Below are 20,627 nucleotides of genomic sequence, written 5' to 3'. Positions count from 1 at the left end.
GTAGAACTGGCATACTTTAAAGATGGAATTATTTAACATAACTATAGTCTTCTAGCTATTATCATTATATATAGTGGTCTCTTTATTACCATAATTTGTTCCTGACATGCAATTTATTTCAACAGTATGGAAATAAGTGTGTCTTAATACTGACCTCTAGTGGAAATTTAGGTTAAAAAATTGTATGGGAGGGGTGAAGTGAGGGTAGGACAAGATCACTTTGTATTTTAATGCAATGCAAACTAATTTAATTTGAGGTTTGTTCCATATGCCTAAAATAATATTTTAAACAGTGGTTTGTGATATGAAAACTGCAGTGTCCCTTTAAAAAAACATTGCTATATAAAATTTTTATTTAAATTACATTTTTTATCTTAAAAATGTTATCACTCAAAAACATCTTGACACATTCACTGTAATCATAAACCAACTTCAAATGAACTTTGTAATCATATAGGGTGAACATATTATTAATGCTTAAAAATAGAAATTAACAAATGTCTCATTGTTTTCTCTGTTGAAACAGCAGGCTTTGTATATTTTGTTGACTGTGCATAATAGAAAAGACATGCTTTTGTTTATAAATTATTTATACAGATTTCTCTGCCCAGATCCAGAAACTTGAATTCTGGCCTTATCAGTGTCTTATAATGTATGTATACACACACACACACACACACACACACACACACAGACAGACATATATTACTTTGATCAATGACATAAACTAGTTGTCTACCTTCTAAAATTTTCTTAAAATTAATATCTATGGGAATAATACTGATGTCACAGAAGTAGCATAATTTCTCTTACTGTATCTTTGCATTTAAAAAAAGCTGGCAAATGTGCTTGATAATCCATTGTGAACGATTTGAATGTAATAAGTACTTAATAAATACTTCTTGGATGATTGACTTGAAAAGATCATAGAGGACAGAATGTTCTTAAATTGGAAAAAAAAAACCTAACCCCTTAACAGTTGTTCCATCAAGGAAAAAAAAATTAAATCACTAAAGAGAAAAGAAATCCAAAGGGAATCTGCAATATGTTTTGCTAGCCTACATCCTCACAAAGATATAGCAAGAAAATTATTGGGATTAGGGAAGTAGAAATTGCAAATGAAAAGCTCCACCTGAGAATGCCTTCTAAACTTCTGGAACCCCAGATCAGGATCTTGCCAAGGGCCTATAATGCCTGCAATTCTTTGATTTTAATTCCCTAAGTGGGTCAGAAGCCTTTCAGGGATAGAACTGGAATGGTAATGATCTTGGTGTGCCCTGGATTAGACCACCCTGGTGCAGACTAGTTGGAGCAGACAACCTAATCATAGACCACTCTTACCTTGCCCATTTGCACATTGTCCTCTACCAAGCTCTACCCACTCCACTGGCTTGAGTTGCTTCTAAAGTACTTGAAAGACATTTCATTCATTACATATCAATATCCACCCTTCCCACATCCACCCAAAATCCTCATTATTCCTTTTAGAAGTACAGAAACTGTTTCTGATACAAAATCCCCATTCAGGAAGTACAACAGGAAAAGAGTAAATACAAGAAAAGACCAATAAAAAGGAAATATCAGAATTATTCAACACATAAACTCAGGGAACAAAATAATTCCACATAATTTAAAAGCAAAGCCTCCACCAAAAAAAATCATAGCTAGTTTTGCCATAAGTTCTAGTAAATTTTCTAAAATAAAGGAAGCAAGGATTTTAAATGACCATACTAGTGAAATAAGAGCTCTAGATAAAAGAATAAGAAAGGAAGTGAGAGTGTTAGCGGAGTACGGAATGAAAGAAGAATAAACTTTAGTAGAGAAAATATAAAACCTTGCTGAAATTAAGTTGGACTAAATAAAAAACAATGACTCCATCACATTAAGAAGAATTAGAATGAAATTAAAATTAGAAGAATGAAAATAAATCAGAATAGATTCGGTGTCTTATTTTTTAAATGACTTGGGAAAAGAGTCAAAGAGTAAATCTAAAAATTACTACACTATCCAAAAAGTAATATCTTGGTATACTTAAGTCTTTATTCCTTTGACTACATTTTTAAAATTTTTTAAGCCTACGTCTTAACTTAATATTCTTTTTTACCTATTATAACTGCCCACATGGTTCATGATCTTTAGCCAACAGGGTGATACTTTAGAAGATGATTCCATTATTTTTTTGAAAGAAAGGGGGGGGAGGAAACAATGTCTCCATAGTGAAGTAAGAAATTGTAACGTGAGTTCTCACATAAACTTTATTCTGAAAATATTGTGCTCCACTTTGGCACTTGAGAAAGTAGTGAAGTGATGTGCCTTCCCTTTTCTAGTTAAGTTCTATGTAAAACTTAAGAGCTTTATAACTGAATTCTAAGGGATAGGATTTATCTCCATGACTATGCCCAAAAGACTGCCTGCCCTTTGATCCAACAACACCACTGTTGGTTTGTACCCCAAAGACATAATAAGGAAAAAGACTTATACAAGAATATTCACAGCTGCACTCTTTGTGGTGGCAAAAAAATTGGAAAATGAGGGGATGCCCTTCAATTGGGGAATGGCTGAACAAATTGTGGCATATGTTGGTGATGGAATATTATTGTGCTCAAAGGAATGATGAACTGGAGGAATTCCATGTGAACTGGAATGACCTCCAGGAAGTGATGCAGAGTGACTGTGGCAAATCGAATGTAATGGACTTCTCTACTAACAGCAATGCAATGATTCAAGACAACCCAGAAGGATTTATGAGAAAGAATACTATCCACACCCAGAGAAAGAACTGTGGGAGTAGAAATGCATAAGAAAAACATATGATTGATCACATGGCTTGATGGGGATATGATTGGGAATTTTGACTTTAAATGATCACTCTATTTTACATATGGAGAATGTGGAAATGGGTTTTGAACAACGATACATGTTTAACCCAGTGGAATTGTTTGTCAGTTCTGGGGTGGGGAATGGGGGAAGACCATGACTCATGTAACTATGGAAAAATATTCTAAATTAATTAATTAAAAAACAAGAATTAAATTAAATTGAAAAAAGATTTATCTGAATTTGGTGGGGGGCAGAGGAGAGTGCAGTTCCTGCAATCTGTGGGGGTGCCACAGATTATGCACCACAATTATGAGTGACTGTAGTCAGCAATTTCTAAATTCATCATCTATAGAAATGTTTGGATCATTTGATGTGAGAACTAGTTTTTCATCAACAAAGAATATAATTCAATACAATTCTAAATTTCCAAAAATTGTTATCAACCTACACTAGTGGTTAAAAGAATTAGATTGCCTTCATTGCTATAATGAATATCAAATTTCTAGGTTGTCTAACCTTTATAATATAAACCAGAAGGAAAAAGTTCATCTACAGTACAATAACAAATACTTATTGTACACTTACTATGTGAATTATATTATTATTATAGTATATTTTGTTCAATTATATACATTACTCCCTATTAGAACTACAAGGCTATAAAAAATCATAAGAATTATCCAGTAATCTTGAGGAGTAAAATAAGTTTGAGGAAAGTAGGACTCCAGTAAATTATGTAATGATACAGAATAGTATGTAATCAATTACTCTATGGTATACTACAGATAATAAGTGTTACATTGGAACTAAAAGAAAAGGGGAAAGAGTTAACACTAAACCAAATTTAAAACACTGTCATTATCAGACGTGGGTTTCAAAGCATTACAATTAGAATCAGATGCTATCTAGGAAGAAGCATGTATTTTCCACCTAGAACTTCTTATCACAAAGAGCCTTAGACTCGATTGTAATCAGAGAGTAAGCTGTCCTCTTATAATTGTGTTTTGTCAGTACACTGGACTTATTAACATAAAGTATGAAGAAGGTGCAAATATCTGGATTTCTGGCAAAATACTGTTGTTCTTACTGAATTAACATATTTATAATGACCCAAGTAATATACATACATACAACTTAATAACATAATATACTTACTATACAGAATAAAGAATGTCTCCCTGCCCCCTATACAGTACTATTAATGACTGTAGAGATAATTTCCATGTTAAAATATATTAGAAAAATAGACTAATTTCATAATTTATTAAATACCAAAAATTGTGGATAAACGCCACAAAAGTAATTTGTTATATATTCTAACATCTTGACCATTATTTTATTTTATGATGAGAAAAACAACTAATTAGCATGAAAACATTTTCTTCTGGTTAGTTCAGTGCCTGTTTTTTTTTTTTTTGACATAAGAGTTGTATTAGAGGAATTAAGTAATGGAACTGAACATTTAGATCAAGGAAAAATTCCTTTTCATTTGCAGCTGAATTTGATTCACTCTACACCTTAATTAAGCTTCAATTATGAAAAGGGTATTGTGTTGTGCACTGAAAATACAAGAATGAAAAACACCATAGTTACTGGACACAAGGTTATGAAGGAAGATCCAAGGACTGATATGTAGGAAAAGATTTTCTTTTCTCGGGCTTCAATTGACTTTTATAACAGTGATTTTCAGTGCTGGGTGAAATCCAAGCTTAATATATATATTGTATTATATCCTATAGCATCAAGCTATAGCTATACTTTTTATAGTGATACTATTCTCCTTCAAACAGTAATAAAGACATCGTAATACTGGTTGGCATCTCACAGCTTCCTAAACACCACACACACACTAAGTTTAAACGCATTTTCCATTTTCCCCTACTTTTTTATCATTTTGTTATGGGATACAAAATTTGAATGTCTATACCATTAGTTTTCGAGTAGGGGGACTACTTCAACTCCAGTATTTTACCAAGGTGGAAAGTAAAGCTCAAGAACACAAGGTAATGGCAAAACCAGGATTTGAAACCCAAGTCCTCTGACTCCAAATGCAGTGGGTTGCTCTGTCCAATATGTTACATTGTGATTTAATTTAAGTGGCTTTGGTTTAAAAAAAAACCCAAACTGCATTCCAAGTATTAGGCTGTAATGGCAATTATATTGTATCACATATGTATAATATTCCATCATTAAAGAGAACCAGTTTGGGGATGTAATTCAGACAGTGTGCTACATCTTGGTTGTTCCAGGATTCTAAATGCCATGCAAATATAGTACTGTAGTAAGGATGACCAGATTCATGCTTAAAAATGAATCAGTTCAATGAATTTGCTACTTGAAATATTAACCTTGCTGGAAAAACTAACCAGGATGATTGACAAAAATGGTGATCCAAGAAACTTTGCAAATGATTGTGTGAGTTATGGAACAAGAAAGCTAGAATGTGTGTGAAAATGATATTTATATGGAATAAATTTGGCCAAAGATAAACAGAACCAGAAGCAAGAGCAACATTGTCATCAGAGTATTATTCCACACCATCTGGACAAGAAAGAATAGACGAGTTTGGGCACCAGATCCTAAGTCTGGCACAGAGGCATAATATAACAGTGATGGGGGACTTTGATCATCTGGATATGTGTTGGAGCTCTTTAACTACACAAAGCAAAGCTATTAATAATTTCTTAACTTGACTAAATAATAAATAACGTCCTTGAAAAAGTGAAGAAATTAATTATAGGAAATTTTTCTTCTGGATCAGATTTAAATTTTTTTCTTTCTATATTAATTATATTATATACATATAAATATGTAATATTAATTATATTGATAAATATTAATATTCTATTAGTAAACAAAAGTCATCACTATACAGTTTACAGAATTCTTTTTAACAGTATATTAAACTTAACAAATTAAATTTAACCAAATTGCCTTATGTGGCTTTTAAAGCTTTTTTATGATCTTCCTTTCTTCCTGTCTATCTTGTCTTCTCACATTTGACTCTCACACCAGAGTGTGGTCCAGCAATACCAGACGACTTAGATTTGTTCTTTTCTCATAATACTTAATTTTCCATTTTTGTAACTTCACACTAGATTTCCTCCATGGTTGGAATGCTCTACTTCATCACTTTTATCTACCATTTGTGACTTCTTTCAAGATTCAGCTTAGGTTACCTTCTGCAAGAGGCATTCTGGTTCTTATCCTCCCCCGTCCCCTCCAAGTCACTGGAGCTTTCCTCTCTAAGGTTATCTTTTCTCTACTCTGTATGCATCTTTTACACTTATTTATTTATTTATTTATTTTTTGCATTATATTCTTTTTTATAGTATTTTATTTGATCATTTCCATGCATTATTCATTAAAGACAAAGATCATTTTCTTTTCCTCCCCCCCCCCCCCCGTAGCCGACGCGTGATTCCACTGGGTAAACTTATTTATTAAATGCTTTCTCCCCCATCGGTACTGTTGCTTGTTTGAATTAAGTGGCTCAAAATATTTTCCAAAGGGGGGGAGTTGGATTTTTGAACTGCTTTCAAAATCTACTTTGGAATCAGAAGAATGTACATAAAGAGATCAATGCCAATTCACATTAAAAAACGTAGAAAGTTTCTGCTTTAATTAACAAGTTATTGAAGGTAGTAAAATTTGTTGTTATTCATGAATACATGTAAATGTTGATGATATATTATACTATATACTATATATGGTATATGACAGTATTGTGTATTACATATTGTTATAAAGACAAAGTTAAATTTTAAGAATGTTCATTTCAGTTTTAGGAACAGAAGTCGAATGCTATTCCAGGGATATTCTAAAGGGAAAAATACCTAGGGAAAGTATAGATAATATGTTCTCCCTCTTCACAGCATTTTTATCCAAGTTAAATCAATTTAAAGTAAACATTAAAGTAGGAAGAAGGTAAACTATTATGAAATGGTCAAAATTAACACGAAAAAGCAAGTGTATATGTAGAAGAGCCATGTGTGTAGAAGGCTCATCTAAGTTCCTTTATTCTTGCTATTTTCATATTGTCTCTGTTTTTTTTTCTCTCTTGTAGAAGAATAATCCAATGTAAATTATAAAAGTTATATTCATATTTAATATTTTTGGTCCTCCTTACCTTTCACAAGGTAAGATCGAAAACCAACCTTTTAGTTCATGTATTGGCTCTTCTATTATCAAAGGCAAGATACTTAGAGAGATTCAAATAAATCTATAATCTCATCCATTGGGCTCTTTGCCTCTGTAATACAGACTGTAATCCATCAGTGCCCTCAGCACAGGACATCTCCTGTGTGTGTGTTAGGCCTTTAGCGAATTCTCACATCACAAAGGTGACCATGGGAAAAAAAAAAACCCTTGACTGTCCAACCCTTGCCGTTGCCTGGTGACCAGCCTGACTTCTCTTATCATATATTTCTTTGATATCTTTTACTATTTTTCTTTGAAGTTATTTTATTGGTTATATGTTCCATCTTGCTCTCCCTAATTATATGTCTCATCATTGCTCTATTATATAACATTCATTTTTAATTCTCTGGAGATAATTATATTCCATATCTTATTGCTATGTTGGTAGAATGTTTATTTTTAGAAGATGGTACTATTATTCTTATTAAACCTAAGATAATCTATATATCATAGAATGGAATATTTTCCATTTAAATTTATTTATTAAATTACTTTATAATTTATTAATTATTGCAATTTAGTCAATAATTTAAATTATTCTAAGTTTTAAAGAATAAAATTAAACTTTTCTTTGTTTAAAATTTTTTGTCTTGTAATTTTGCTCTAAGGTTTCTTGAACTTTAAGTGATGAAAGCAAGCCTATGCAGTTAGTTTCCTTAAAAAGAGATTTTTGAGTTTTTAATAATGTGGGGAAATGCTTTTGGTTCTAATAATTAGCTAATTGAACAATATTATATTAGAAACAAGAATCTTTAAAATTTGGCACTTGCGGGGGAGAGGGGCAGCTAATTGGCTCAGTGAATTGAGAGCCAGGCCCAGAGCCCAGAGGTCCTAGGTTCAAATCTGGCCTCAGACACTTCCTAGTTGTGTGACCCTGGGAAAGTCACTTAACTCTCATTGCCTAGCCTTTTCCACCCTTGAAACCAATACCCATGAATGCATGTATCATTGATTTAGTTGAATGTTTAGTATATATAATCGGAAAACCTATTTGCAAGATGAGATTTAATGGTTTGAAATGACTTCCTTTCTGCCAGTGATTATCAATTAACTTGAGATAATTATTAGTTTTCTATCATAGATATTAATGTCTTTATTTACCTAAAAAAGACCATTGGGGGTGTTCCCTCTACCCATTTTCAATAAAGTAATACACAAGAACATTCACAGAATTTTCTTCTCACTACAGTTGTCATTGGACAGTGGAAATTCCCATGGAGCATTTTATACTCTATTAAAGAACTGCAGAGAGAGCAGCATTCCAATGAATTCATATCTGAAAACTGAACAGGTTACCTTGAGGATCCTGTTGTGAACAACTCTATGATTTATGTGAACAAAATTAACATTTCGTTGATGTAATTATTCAATAGAGCATTTGGAAGATGGTTTCATCACTGTGTCTTTTTCTCTGCATTGCCAGTGCTGCTGCTGAAGCTGAAGCAATTGAGCCCTTAATAAATATGTTAGGCAGTAGCAGAGACAACAACATTGCCAACGCTGCCACAGTGCTGACAAATATGGCTACCCAGGAGTCCCTGCGCCTGATGATCCAGAACCATGACTTCATGCGTGCCATCATCCAGCCCCTGAACAATTCCAACCATATGGTCCAGAGTAAAGCCGCTCTCACTGTGGCTGCAATCGCATGTGATACGGATGCAAGGACTGAGGTGACAATTTTAATACCCTTCATTCTCATATACCATTCAGCATCTACTGAGACTGGCATGATTCTTTTTTAAAATGTACTCAAGAATCCCAGGATTAAGAATTTGCAGGCACCTTAGAGATTCCTCTCATTCACCAAGACTTGGAGAGGTCACTACTAGTTGTAAATGGGAGTGTCAGGAGTTAAACACTCAAAGACTCTGTTTACAAATCCATTATTTCTCCTGATACACTGTGCTGCCTACCTCTCAAAGTCTTAGTTAAAAGTCATGAGCCATGGTCCCATATTTTATTGAAAAACTTGAGGCCATTCACTTTCCTTCTTCACCCCTGTCTCACATGATGAAGTGGTTTTCCTCTTTACCAAGGCCAACCTCTCTACTTCAAGGAATCCTATTCCATCCTATCCCCTTCATCACATTATCCCCTTTGTCATCCCCACTCTTTCATTTATTTTTAACCTCTCTCTCGTGATGCACTTCCTAATGCTTATAAATATGTCCACATCTCCCCTAAAGTGAAAAAAATTCATCTGATCCTTCCATCCTCATCAGTCCTCTTTCTGCATTTTGTAGTTAATGGCCTCAAAATTTAAAACTCATCTACCATATATGTCTCTACTTTTTCCTCTTACTTTCTTCCTAACTCAATAAACTTAATAATCCAGCTTCCCACCTTATCCTTAAACTGAAACTGCTCTCTCCAACATTACTATTGATCTCACTAGTTGCCAAATCCAGTTGGATTGATCTCCTCCTCAATATTCTTTTCTCTCCTGATTCTCCTCTTATCTACATGACCATTCCTTCCCTGTCTCCTTTGCTGGATCTTTCCCCAGACTGCATCCCCTAATTGTAGGTTATCCCTCTGGATTTTGTCCTGGGTTCTCTTCTCCCTCCATACTTCTTTATTTGGGGATCTCATCAATTTTCATCCATTTAATTAACACCTGTATCCTCAAATCTGCCGATAATGCCCCAAATAGAGGTCTCTGCTGACCTCCAGTCACTTTTCTCAAAGTGAACGTCCAGTAGACATCTTAAACTCAATGTATCCAAAACAGATCTCATTATCTTCCCCCTAAACCATGACTCCTATACCTCCCACCTTCCCTATTACTGTAGAGGTCAATACTATCCTCTCAGTCCCTCAAGCTCACAATCTAAGAGTCATCCTGGGTTCTTCACTATCTCTCCTCCCTCCCCTCAATCCCATCCCAAGCTGTAGGGCTGTTGATTTTGCCTTTGCAGCATCTTTTGAATACATCCCTTTCTCTCCTTGGACACCACCACAGCACTCTGATGAAGGCTTTCCTCCCCTCAGGACTGGTGAAAACGCCTAATAGTGCATCTGCCTGCCTCAAGTCTCTCCTCACTCCAATGTATCCTCCAGCCCCTTAGGAGATTTTCTTAAAATGCAAATCTTATCATGTCACACTCCTACTCACTAAGCTCCAGGGACTCCTTATGCCTCCAGTATCAAATAGAAAATATTTTCTTTGGCTATACTTTTCTGGATGGAACTCTCCCCTCAGCCCATGGGCTTTTGGTTCTCTTTATGTGTATATCTAAGTTAACAAAATACACTTAGAGTGTCTCCTTGGATTTCCTGATCATTCCTCAATCTGTTTTGTTGTTGTTGTTTTGCTATCTCCTGCCACAATTGTGAGAGAGCTGCCTTTTTCTGGATCCTCTTGCTCATCTTGAAGACAGCCTGAGTTGGTATCATTGCATACTCATAGTCTTTCCTTAAATATCCTGGAGGTTTCATCTTGTTAAACATATCTTATTACACCTCTTCTTAAAATGAGAGTGCGATGGAGATTTTGAACGCCTGTTTGGGTTTAAATGATTTCACTTTATTTCATGTGCAGGTACTACCTGAGCTGTGAATATCTTGATTAGGAGTGTGTCTAAAATGAAGCTATGAAGGCAAATTTTAAAGAATTAACATTGGTGCCAGAATGATATCAGAATGACAAATTATGCACTTTGAAACCTCCAAATTACACAACAAACACAAAATTGTCCCCCTTCCAGCTCTATCCCTTTCCACTTAGCCAGAAAAAAATGATTTAAAAAAAGTGAATTGTCAGAATCAACATTTCTTCCTTCCCCCTTATTAGGCTCATGCACATTTCATGGCCTTTTCTTGTCCTCTAATTCAATTCTACCTCAATTAGCCTTTGTGTGTGTGTGTGTGTGTGTGTGTGTGTATGTGTACATAGAAACACATTCATATTATATTATATATTGTTCAACTTTATTTCAATAATTTAATAGAAAATTAAAATAAATAATAAGAAACAAGTAGGTGGGGATAAGGATAAGGTCAGGCTGGGAAGGCTACGGGCCACTTCAGTATCAATTTAAGAAGGAACAAGGGACGAGGAGAGGTGAATTGACTGTAAAACATACAAGGGTAAAGAAGGAGGCTTGGAATGTAGCAGATGGTTATGGTCATAAGAAAAACTTTGGCACATAACACATACTAAGAGGAAGTGAAAACCAGGGTAGAACCAGAAATCTGAAACATGCAGTTATGATGGATGCAAAGATAGGGGAATATTACATGGTTATATATTCTTTTCATACATATATATATATATATATACAAATACAAATTAATTCTCTGGCATATATTTTATATATATATATATATATATATATATATATATATATACACACACACATATCGCACACTTCATTCTCCACCACCTTTCTCGGTCAGGAAACTCTCACTTTCACTATTTAAATTTTCCTTCAAAATTGAAAAAAAACGAATTTCATTGTTTTCTGAATTTAATGAATAGTTTTGCATTCTGTTCTCACTGTAAATATATATCATATATTCAGCTATACTTTTGGTTTAATGGACTCTTTTGGTCAAACCTAAGAATCTATCCATCATTTATGCCATTGTTTCTATGGGAAACATCTCTGTAGTTGAGGTACTAATATTTGCACTGTCATCTATAAGATTTGGAAAATAATACTTGCACTACTTGCCTCAAAGCATATAAGGAAGGACAGGAACATAAATGTGAGCAGTGTTATGAAATGCATTGAGTTTTTAAAATTGTATTGATTTATTTTGTAGTGACCAGACACTTCTTAAATGCCCAGACAAATCTACCACAAATTTATTTCCCCCAACATAGTTAAGATAAAATACAGTGATTACAATAATAATAGCTAACATTTGTTTTAAGGTCTGCAAAATGCCTTACAAATATTACCTCATTTAATCCTCACAAAACCCTGTAAAGTAGGTGTTGTCATCATCACCTCCAATTTAGAGACAAGGAAACTGAAGCTGAGAGAACTTGACTGACTTGTCCTGGGATCACATATATAATATAAGTGTCTGAGACAGGATTTGAACCTAGGTCTTTGTGACACTGAGTCCACCACTCTGTTCATTGCACCATACTGCCCATGAGATCTTGGCATCACTTCCTCCTTTTATATTTTGTTTATTGGAAGGGGTATTTCTTTTGTTTTATATTTTTTAAATGAATTTTTAAAAATTCATATATTCATCATTTCATAGCCTTTGTTTTCTGAAGAGAAAGGTGTGTGCTTTATTTGTGCTAATAGATTAATGTTATCCATTTTACTTGAGAGAGGGAGTATTGTAGAGCTGGTATTGTTAGATTTAGAGTCAGGAGAGACCAGTTAAGACCCTGCCTCTGACACATATTAGCTATGCTACCTTAGGCAAAGCACTTAACCTTTCTGTGCCTTAGTTCCCTCACCTGTAAGATGGAGGTGAGGATTTGTGCAGGGCCATTTCACCTGGCTGTCATGTGAATTAAATGAGAAAATGTACATAATGCTTCAAAACCCTTAAAGTGTTCCTTTAATCTAGGCTCTTCCTTAACCTGAAGTTTGTTTCCTTCTGTTGCTTTCATGTACATTGCTGTCATCGACTGTGTACATTGTTCTTTGGGCTCTTCATTTGCCATTCTGCTTCCCTTTTCCTTTCCAGATTTCTCTGAGCCCTCCAGATTTTCATTATGCTCTCTGTTGTTTCATCACATTTGTATGCCTCAGTTTGCCTAGCCACTCAGGAATTGTTGGAGAGAGATTTTGCTTGCAGTTGTTATTACAAATTTGGTTCTGTTTAATATTCGTGAAAGGATGAGTCTTCTCTTGTTTTCATTCACTTCTTTCAGGTGCAAATGTAGTAGTGAGATTGGAATGTGTCAAGGGATAAAAAAAAATCCAGTAGCTTTTCTTACTTAATTTCAAATTATTTTCTTGAAGACTTTCACTGTGACAGGCAAAAAATGAAATGACTAAGGGAACAAAGGCTTGAGCTTCCGAAATTATCTATTTATAAAACAATGCATGATGATTGAATCACATTTGGGACCAGACCTCCTTACCTATCACAGTGGACCCCCAATACAGGGGTAGACAGATTTTTATGCATCAAAAACAATCAAATACAATCACTTAATCCAAAGATAATAATTAACCAGGTTACAAAATTAGATAATCTGGTTTCTAATTGGAGAGATTAGGGACTTTCCAAGTTGGGAGGGGAAGAGTAAACAGCTATAATTCCCTGAAATCAGCAAAAGAGGTGACTCACTCCCCCCAATGCTATATTTAATCACAGGAACATGGAAACAATAGCTGATTAACCAGTAATGGGCCAGTTTTCAGAGAAGACCTGTGGGTTGCTTGAGATGTACAATTGGGAGAAAACACCTTCTGTACATCTTCAGATCACACTGGATTTCTGGTCACCATAAGCATCACTAAGCAGTAAATCGAGAGTGTCTAGCATGACTGGGTTCAAACAATTTAATGGTGTTTTCTAACAAATTTAGTCATTATTTTGGTTAATTTTATTTTTGTATTTCCTTTGTGATATGATCAACATAGCACAAAATCTACAAATTCAGGTATTATAATTGAACAAAGTTTTCTCAGAAGAAATTGGACTAGAGCCAAGAGTGAATAGAAAAGCAACCAAGCTAGCTCCAGATGGAGCCAGGATTGTTTACTTAGTTCCCACCATTCCCTCAATAACAGTGCACAGCTCCATCAGCAATCTATTGGTGTCCATCTTCCCATAACTCTTCCAACATTTTATTTTTATATCTATTATTCTTTGTCAGTGTGATAGTTGTGAAGTTTACATATGTAGTCTTAATTTGTATATCTGATTATTAGCAACTTTGAGTTAAAAGAGAGGACAGATATACAAATTAAAATTTTGCATTTGTTCTTTTGAGCACTGTTTACACTTATCTTTTGGCCACTTATCCATTGAGAAATCATTCAGACTTTTGGCTTTGTATCACTTCCACACAGATTCTGAATGTCAGGCTTTTAATTAGAGATATTAAATGGAAAATATTTTTTCTCAATCCATATTTTGTTCCTATTGTAGCTGCATGGTTTTTGCTTATGAAAAAGCTTTTTAATTTTATGTAATCAAAATTATGTTTTGTCTTCTATAATCTCTTCTGTCTCAAATCTGATTATAAATTTTTACTCTGTGCCCAAATTACTCTCCTCTATTTCTTTTTTGGGAAACAACTTCTTAGATGTAGATGAATTTTTAATTTGGAATTCTTTTGTGACAGGTAGGTAGCAAAGTGTATCTAGAGTGTTGGACCTAATGTGTGGAGAACTGAATTCAAATTTTGCCTCAGGTACTCACTGGCTGCAAGACTATATGCAAGTCACTTAACATTTCTCAGCCTCAGTTTCCTCATCTGTAAAATGAAGATAATATCACCTACCTTGCAGAGTTATCATGAGGATCAAATGAGATAACATATACAAAGTGATTTGCAAACATTTAAGTACTAGAAAAATGTCAGATTGTTTTCCTTAAGTTCCAATTGTACTCTCTTTCCTAACAGATATTTTTGTGAGAATTATAAGACACCAGATTGCTATATATATATTTGCTTCTAGGTAATTCTTATCTACTTGAATCATCTAGTTTAATATATGTAAAATACACATATTTTAACCAGAACAGGAAGTTTTGATAATTATTGCTTGTAATACAAGAGTTGGTAATGCCAACTCCTCCTCTTTTCCTACTATTTCCATTGATAATCTTGACTTTTCCCCCTTTGATGTGGGTTTTGTCATTACTTTTGTTCATTTTATTTGTTATTTCCTTTGTGATTTGATTGATATGGCAAAAAATGTTTTAAGTGAGCATTATGATATTTGTAATATTATATTTGGTCTAGTCATGAATATTGACCATGTCTCCCTTTACTGAGGTCTTCATTTATTTATGTGAAAAAATTTTGTAGTTCTATTCATATAATAACATTAGCTAACATTTATGTAGTACTAGGCATTATGCTAAGTGCTTTACAATCATTATTTTATCTTCATAGCAACTCTAAAAGGTAGTTATTATTTTCCTCATTTTATTTTTGAGGAAAGGAAGGCACACAGAGGTTAAGACCTTGTCCAAAGTCACATAGCTAGTAAGCATCTGAGTCCAAATTTGAACTCAGGTCTTCCTGATTCCATGCCCAGTACTCTAACCACTACACTACTTTTCTGTTTCTAAATTCCCTCTGTTTCTCAATAGGTTAGCTCCTAGACATTTAACGTACATTATTGTTAAATGATTCACGATAAATTCTTTCTCATTCTGATTATGTTTGTAAAGTAATGATGATTTTTACAGACTTGTTTTCTGTTTTCCTGAAAGTATTCTCTTTTGTTGATTCTCTAAGGTTTTTTAAGTAAAGTGCCATATGTTTACAAATATTTTTGTTTGTTTGTATTTTATCTCTTAATTTCTTTTTCTTGTCTTGTTTCTATAGCTAGCATTTCTAATATTATGTCAAATAATAGTGGAGACGGTGGGATTCCTATCTTCACTCCTGATCTTATTGAAGTAGTTTCTGGTATTTATCCATTACAATGATGTCAACTCTTAGTTTAAAAGTGGGTTTTTGATTATAGTAAGTAAAAGGTAATTTCATTCCTATGAGTTTTATTATTTTTAATCTAAATGAGTACTACAATTTGTTGAAAGTTTTCTATGCTTCTATTGATATGCTATGTGGATCTTTGATTAGAAGAATGATAATGTAATCATCTGAGCTAGGAAAGTTAATAGAAAGGGTACATTTAGGAAATGCTCATATTGATGAAAACATGGCTCCTTGAAGTTTGGAAATTTACAAGTGTTTCATTTTTTATATCAGGAAAACTTTCTAACAATCTAGCTATTCTCAGTTATTTGGTGTATCCTATAGGAAAGAGAATTATTTTTCAGTGTTAACAGCTACACAGTAAATTACATTTGATTTTCCATTTTTAGTTTAAAAATGCAAATGGACTTATACGACTTGTGGAATTGCTACACTCAAATAATGAAGAAGTCAGAAGAAATGCTAGTTGGGCTGTTATGGTTTGTGCAAGTGATGAGCCAATAGCTGTTGAATTATGCAAACTAGGGTAAGAAGTTGTTTCTTTTTTGTTGTTTTAATAGAGATGTTTAATTACATACTTATCTAAATGTCAAGAAAATAGTTGATGAATTATAAATGTATAGTAACTTCAAGTAAAGTATTTTAAATTGAATCAAATGCTCAATTTTCATAGTAACATAAATGGTAAATAAGGAAAAAGTTTAAAATCTGTCCAAACCAGTATGATCATAGGCTCTTTTATACAGGTCATTATTTAGTCCACCCATGACAAATTGTATGAATAAAAGTATATTTGAATAAATGGTAGGATATATATGAAGTTGAAATAAACATCTTTTTCTTTAAACTTATGGAAGCAAGGACTCTAAAGATGGAAGCATGGATTGAACATTAACAAACTCTTCTTCCCCAAGTGAGAAGACCAACTTTACATGGTCTTCATTGCATGTCTTTAATTAGAAAAGTACTAAAAAATATGTGTACCTCACTATTCTACTGGTGATAAAGTTATTGTTCCTACAAATTTGCTCATAGGGAAATATTCCCCTCATTTCCTCAAAAACTGATTTCTCCAACTCTGCTAGGGATTCTTCCATATCTATTGAAACTTGTTCCTTCATAATTCCTATCTCCATGGTTTTCTTCTCCCTGGCCTCTTATGCCATTCACTTTCTATTGGCTCTTTCCATTATGTCTTTAATATATTCATACCTCTCATCTTAAAATGGAATAAAAAACTTCTGCTACCTTTGCCAAATTCCAAGCACCAGTCAATTTTTCCAAGAGTCTTCCAATAGTTTTGAGGTTTATTCCAAATATGTTCTCTGTTTTTCATCTCTATTTATCCATAGATTCTCCTTTTAATCATTTGACTTAAACAATGACTGGCACATAACATAGGTTATTAATAAATGCCAATTGATTGCTTCATTTCTTTAGCTCTTGCTAAGGGCAAAAATACTATGCTACACCCTAGGAGATACAAAGGTTTAAATAAGATGCTTTCTTTTCCTCATGGAACTTAGAGCCTAATATCTTGATATTGTAAAAAATATAATACTTCTTGCAGAGAGAAACTAATTTCTACCTGCCTCAGTCTCCCCATCTCCCCTAAAATTTAATCTTTACAGTTTATGATAATAAAATAATACATTATGAGTGCATTAGGTAGGTAATATGGTACTATTCCATGATCACTACTGATGTAGGTTGGGGTTGGTAAGTTCAGGCTATCTATAAAAGATAGTGTTTAAAGGTAACTTTTAGATGGAGGGGAAGATATTCCAAGTGAAAGAAAGAACATGAAAAAAAATATAAAAGCAGGTGAGTTAAATTAGTTTAATTAATTAATTTAATTAAATAGAAATAGTCCAGTTTGGCCAAAGAATAAACTGAAGTTGAGAGAGACAAACTGCTTGTAGCTTAAGGAGAGCCCTACATTCCAGACAAAGGAATTGCAATTTTACCTGTTAGATAGTAGGTAACTACTAAGTATTTTTAGCAGAATATAACATCCTTCTCTGAGGAAGATTATTCTGGCAAAAGAATAAATAATAGATCAAGAGGGGAGAAATAGTAGGGAAAGGAAAACCCATTAGGAGGCTATTAAAATAGACTAAAAAGCCCTAGATTAAGGAAATAGCAAAAGCAGAGAATATGATATTGAAGCAAGAGAAATAGACATAGAATCAATAGCATATTATAATAAGTTAGATCTGACAGGTAAGAGGGAGGAAAGAAAATAAGGTAATTGCAAGGTTTAAACATAGGTGATTAGCTGAATTCCCTCCAAGATTACTGCCTTACATGGTAGAGGGGCTTGACTACCTCAGGGAAACTATCCAAGATGGACAGTCATACTAGAGAGCTCTAACAAAAGGTGATCCACCAGAAAAGGAAATGGCAAACCACTCCTGTATCTTTTCCAAGAAAACCTAATGGACAGTATTAAAATGACAAGAGATAAGACATTGGAAGATGAGCCCCGCAGATCAGAAGCTATCCAACATGAGAAGAGTGGAGAACTACTAGAAGTAGCTCCAATACTAATGAAATGGCTGGACCAAAACCAAAAGGAAGCTCAGCTGTAGGTGTGTCTGGTGATGACAGAAAAGTTGAATGGTGTATAGGTCAGTATTGCATAGGAACCTGGAATATAAGATCTATGGACCAAGATATATTGAATATGGTCAGATAGGAGATGCAAAGAATAAACACTGACATATTGAACTTGAATGGATGAATTTAATTCAGGTATTCACTACATACGCAACTGTGGTAAAGAATCCCGTAGAAGAAATTGAGTAGCCTTCATAGTCAATAAAAAGGCGAGAAAAGCAGTTCTGGGATATAATCTCAACTTTGAAAACATAATATCTGTTTGAATCCAAGGCAAATAGTTCAATATTACAGTACTTACTAGAAGTCTTATGCTCCAAATGCTGATGGTGAAAAGGCAAAAGTTGATCATTTCTATGAAGTTTTACAACATCTAGAAATAACACCAACAAAAAATGTCACAGTCATCAGAGGATATTGGATTGGCTAAAGTAAAAATAAAATCAAAAGATAAATGGAATTACAGATACATTTGATCTTGGAATAAAAAATGAAAACTAATAGAGTTCTGTCAAGATAACTCAATAGTCATAGCCAACAATCTTTTTCAACGATCCCCAAAGGCAACTCTATAAGTGAGCATCACCAGATGATCAATATCATAATCATATTGATTATATATTTTGCAGCCAAATGTGGAGTTCAACAGTCAGTTAAAACAAGACCTGGAGCTGACTTAAGCTCATATCATGGGCTTCTTGTTGCAAAATTCAGACAGTAAATCAGAAAAAAAATCAGACTATACAATATGACTTAAATAATATCCCTTATGAATATCAAGCAAAAGCAATTACTAGATTCAAGTGATTAAGCTTGAGTACCTAAAGAATTGTGGACAGAGATTCACAATATTGTACAAGAGACAGTGATAAAAAGCATTCCAAAGAAAAAGAAGCATAAGTAAGCAAAATGGTTGTCTATTGATGACATCTCATCTGACTGATGATTACAAATAGCAGAGAAAAGAAGGAAAGGGAATGGAGAATAGAATAATAGACCCAACTAAATGCACAACTCCAGAAAATAGCAAGGAAAGAAAAGAAGATTAAATTAAAGAAAAAATAAAATAGGAAAGCTGAGATTTCTAAGAAAATCAAAGATAAAAAGGGAATATTTCAAGTAAAAATTGGCAAGATCAAAGACAAAAATGGACTTACAGAAATAGAAGAGAATATATGCAAGAAAGATCTTGCCTGATGGTGGGTTAGTGACCTAGATCTGGAGAATGAAGTCAGGGGTGCCTTAGGAAGCATTGTTAACAATAAGACTAATTTAATGGAGATGAAAGATTTTAAACTCCTACAAGATAATGCTGTTAAGGTCCTTCACTCACTAGCCAACAAATATGGAAAACATGACAGTGGCCATTGGATTGGAAAAGATTAATGTATGTGCAAATCCTAAAGAAGGTCAATTCCAAAGAACATTGAGATAACCAAACAACTGTACTCATTTCACACGCTAGCACGATTATGAGGTTATGCCTAAGAATGTGAAAGAGGAGAAAATAAAGGGTGGATTTAATCTTAACATGAAAAAAATGAAGATTCCTGGCAAATTGTCTAGTGTCACATTTTATATTCTTGGACTCAAACATCACTGTATACAATGACTACAAAAATGAAATTAGAAGGCTTTTGCCTCCTGGAAGAATAGCTATGGCAAACCTGGATAGCATACTAAAAAGCAGAGACATCATTTTTCTGACAAGGGTCCATATAGTCAAAACTACAGGTTTTCCAGTAGCAATATATGGCTGTGAGAATTGGGCTATAAGGAAAGCTGAATACCACAGAATTAACAATTTTGGATTGTGGTATTGGAAAAGACAATAAAAAATAATGTCTCAGCATGGGAGATTTCTACCCACTCACTGAGCAGCTGACCAGGGAAAGTGAAGGTTCCAAGGCCCAGACATGCTGACTAGACATTACTCTGCTCCAGGCTATTGCTTTAGGAGAGGAGGAGTAAAGGGTGAACATGCCCTAGGGTTGCTGAGAGGTGAGGACCCTAATGGCTACAGTGACTCCTGGGAGAGGCGAGTCCCTGATTCCTGTCCCAAGGAAGAGAAGGTAGCTAACATTTGCAGCCAACAGGAATTTCAGAGAGTAAAAATATTTGTTTGCAGTGTAAGTACTGCTGAGGCCAGGGCATCTGAGGTCACTCACAGATTAGGGTTGTGAGCTCTGTAAGGGACCGTAGCTAACTCTGAATTATAGAAAATGGAAAAAACTAAATAGGGTTCAGGAAATAACAGCACAAAAAAAAACATGAAACCTGGCACATCACTCCCCACACCCTGGGAAAGGAGCCCAACTCTAGGATAAAGCTAATAATTAAACCTATTGACTGCTATTTTAAATGAGTAAGCAAAAGAGAAAGAGCC

At 34.1% G+C, this 20,627-nt stretch overlaps 1 protein-coding gene across 8 annotated transcripts in view; it reads left to right on the top strand.

Moving 5' to 3' along the window:
* ARMC3 (armadillo repeat containing 3) overlaps positions 1–20,627 on the top strand; it is a 128,393-nt gene that overhangs the window by 64,031 nt on the left and 43,735 nt on the right. For all 8 annotated transcript variants that reach the window (XR_008912426.1, XR_001625184.2, XM_007504871.3 and 5 more), the window contains 2 exons: positions 8,444–8,693; positions 16,012–16,148. Coding sequence is in view for 6 of the 8 variants with exons in the window: in XM_007504871.3 (XP_007504933.2) it covers positions 8,444–8,693; positions 16,012–16,148 (387 nt within the window). In the remaining 2 variants the exon portion in view is untranslated. The remainder of the gene's footprint in view (positions 1–8,443; positions 8,694–16,011; positions 16,149–20,627) is intronic.

Source organism: Monodelphis domestica, chromosome 5 (assembly GCF_027887165.1).
Source record: "Monodelphis domestica isolate mMonDom1 chromosome 5, mMonDom1.pri, whole genome shotgun sequence".
NCBI classification, from domain to species: Eukaryota; Metazoa; Chordata; class Mammalia; order Didelphimorphia; family Didelphidae; genus Monodelphis; species Monodelphis domestica.
Note: the sequence above shows the minus strand (reverse complement) of the source record. Positions and strands in the feature narration are given on the sequence as shown.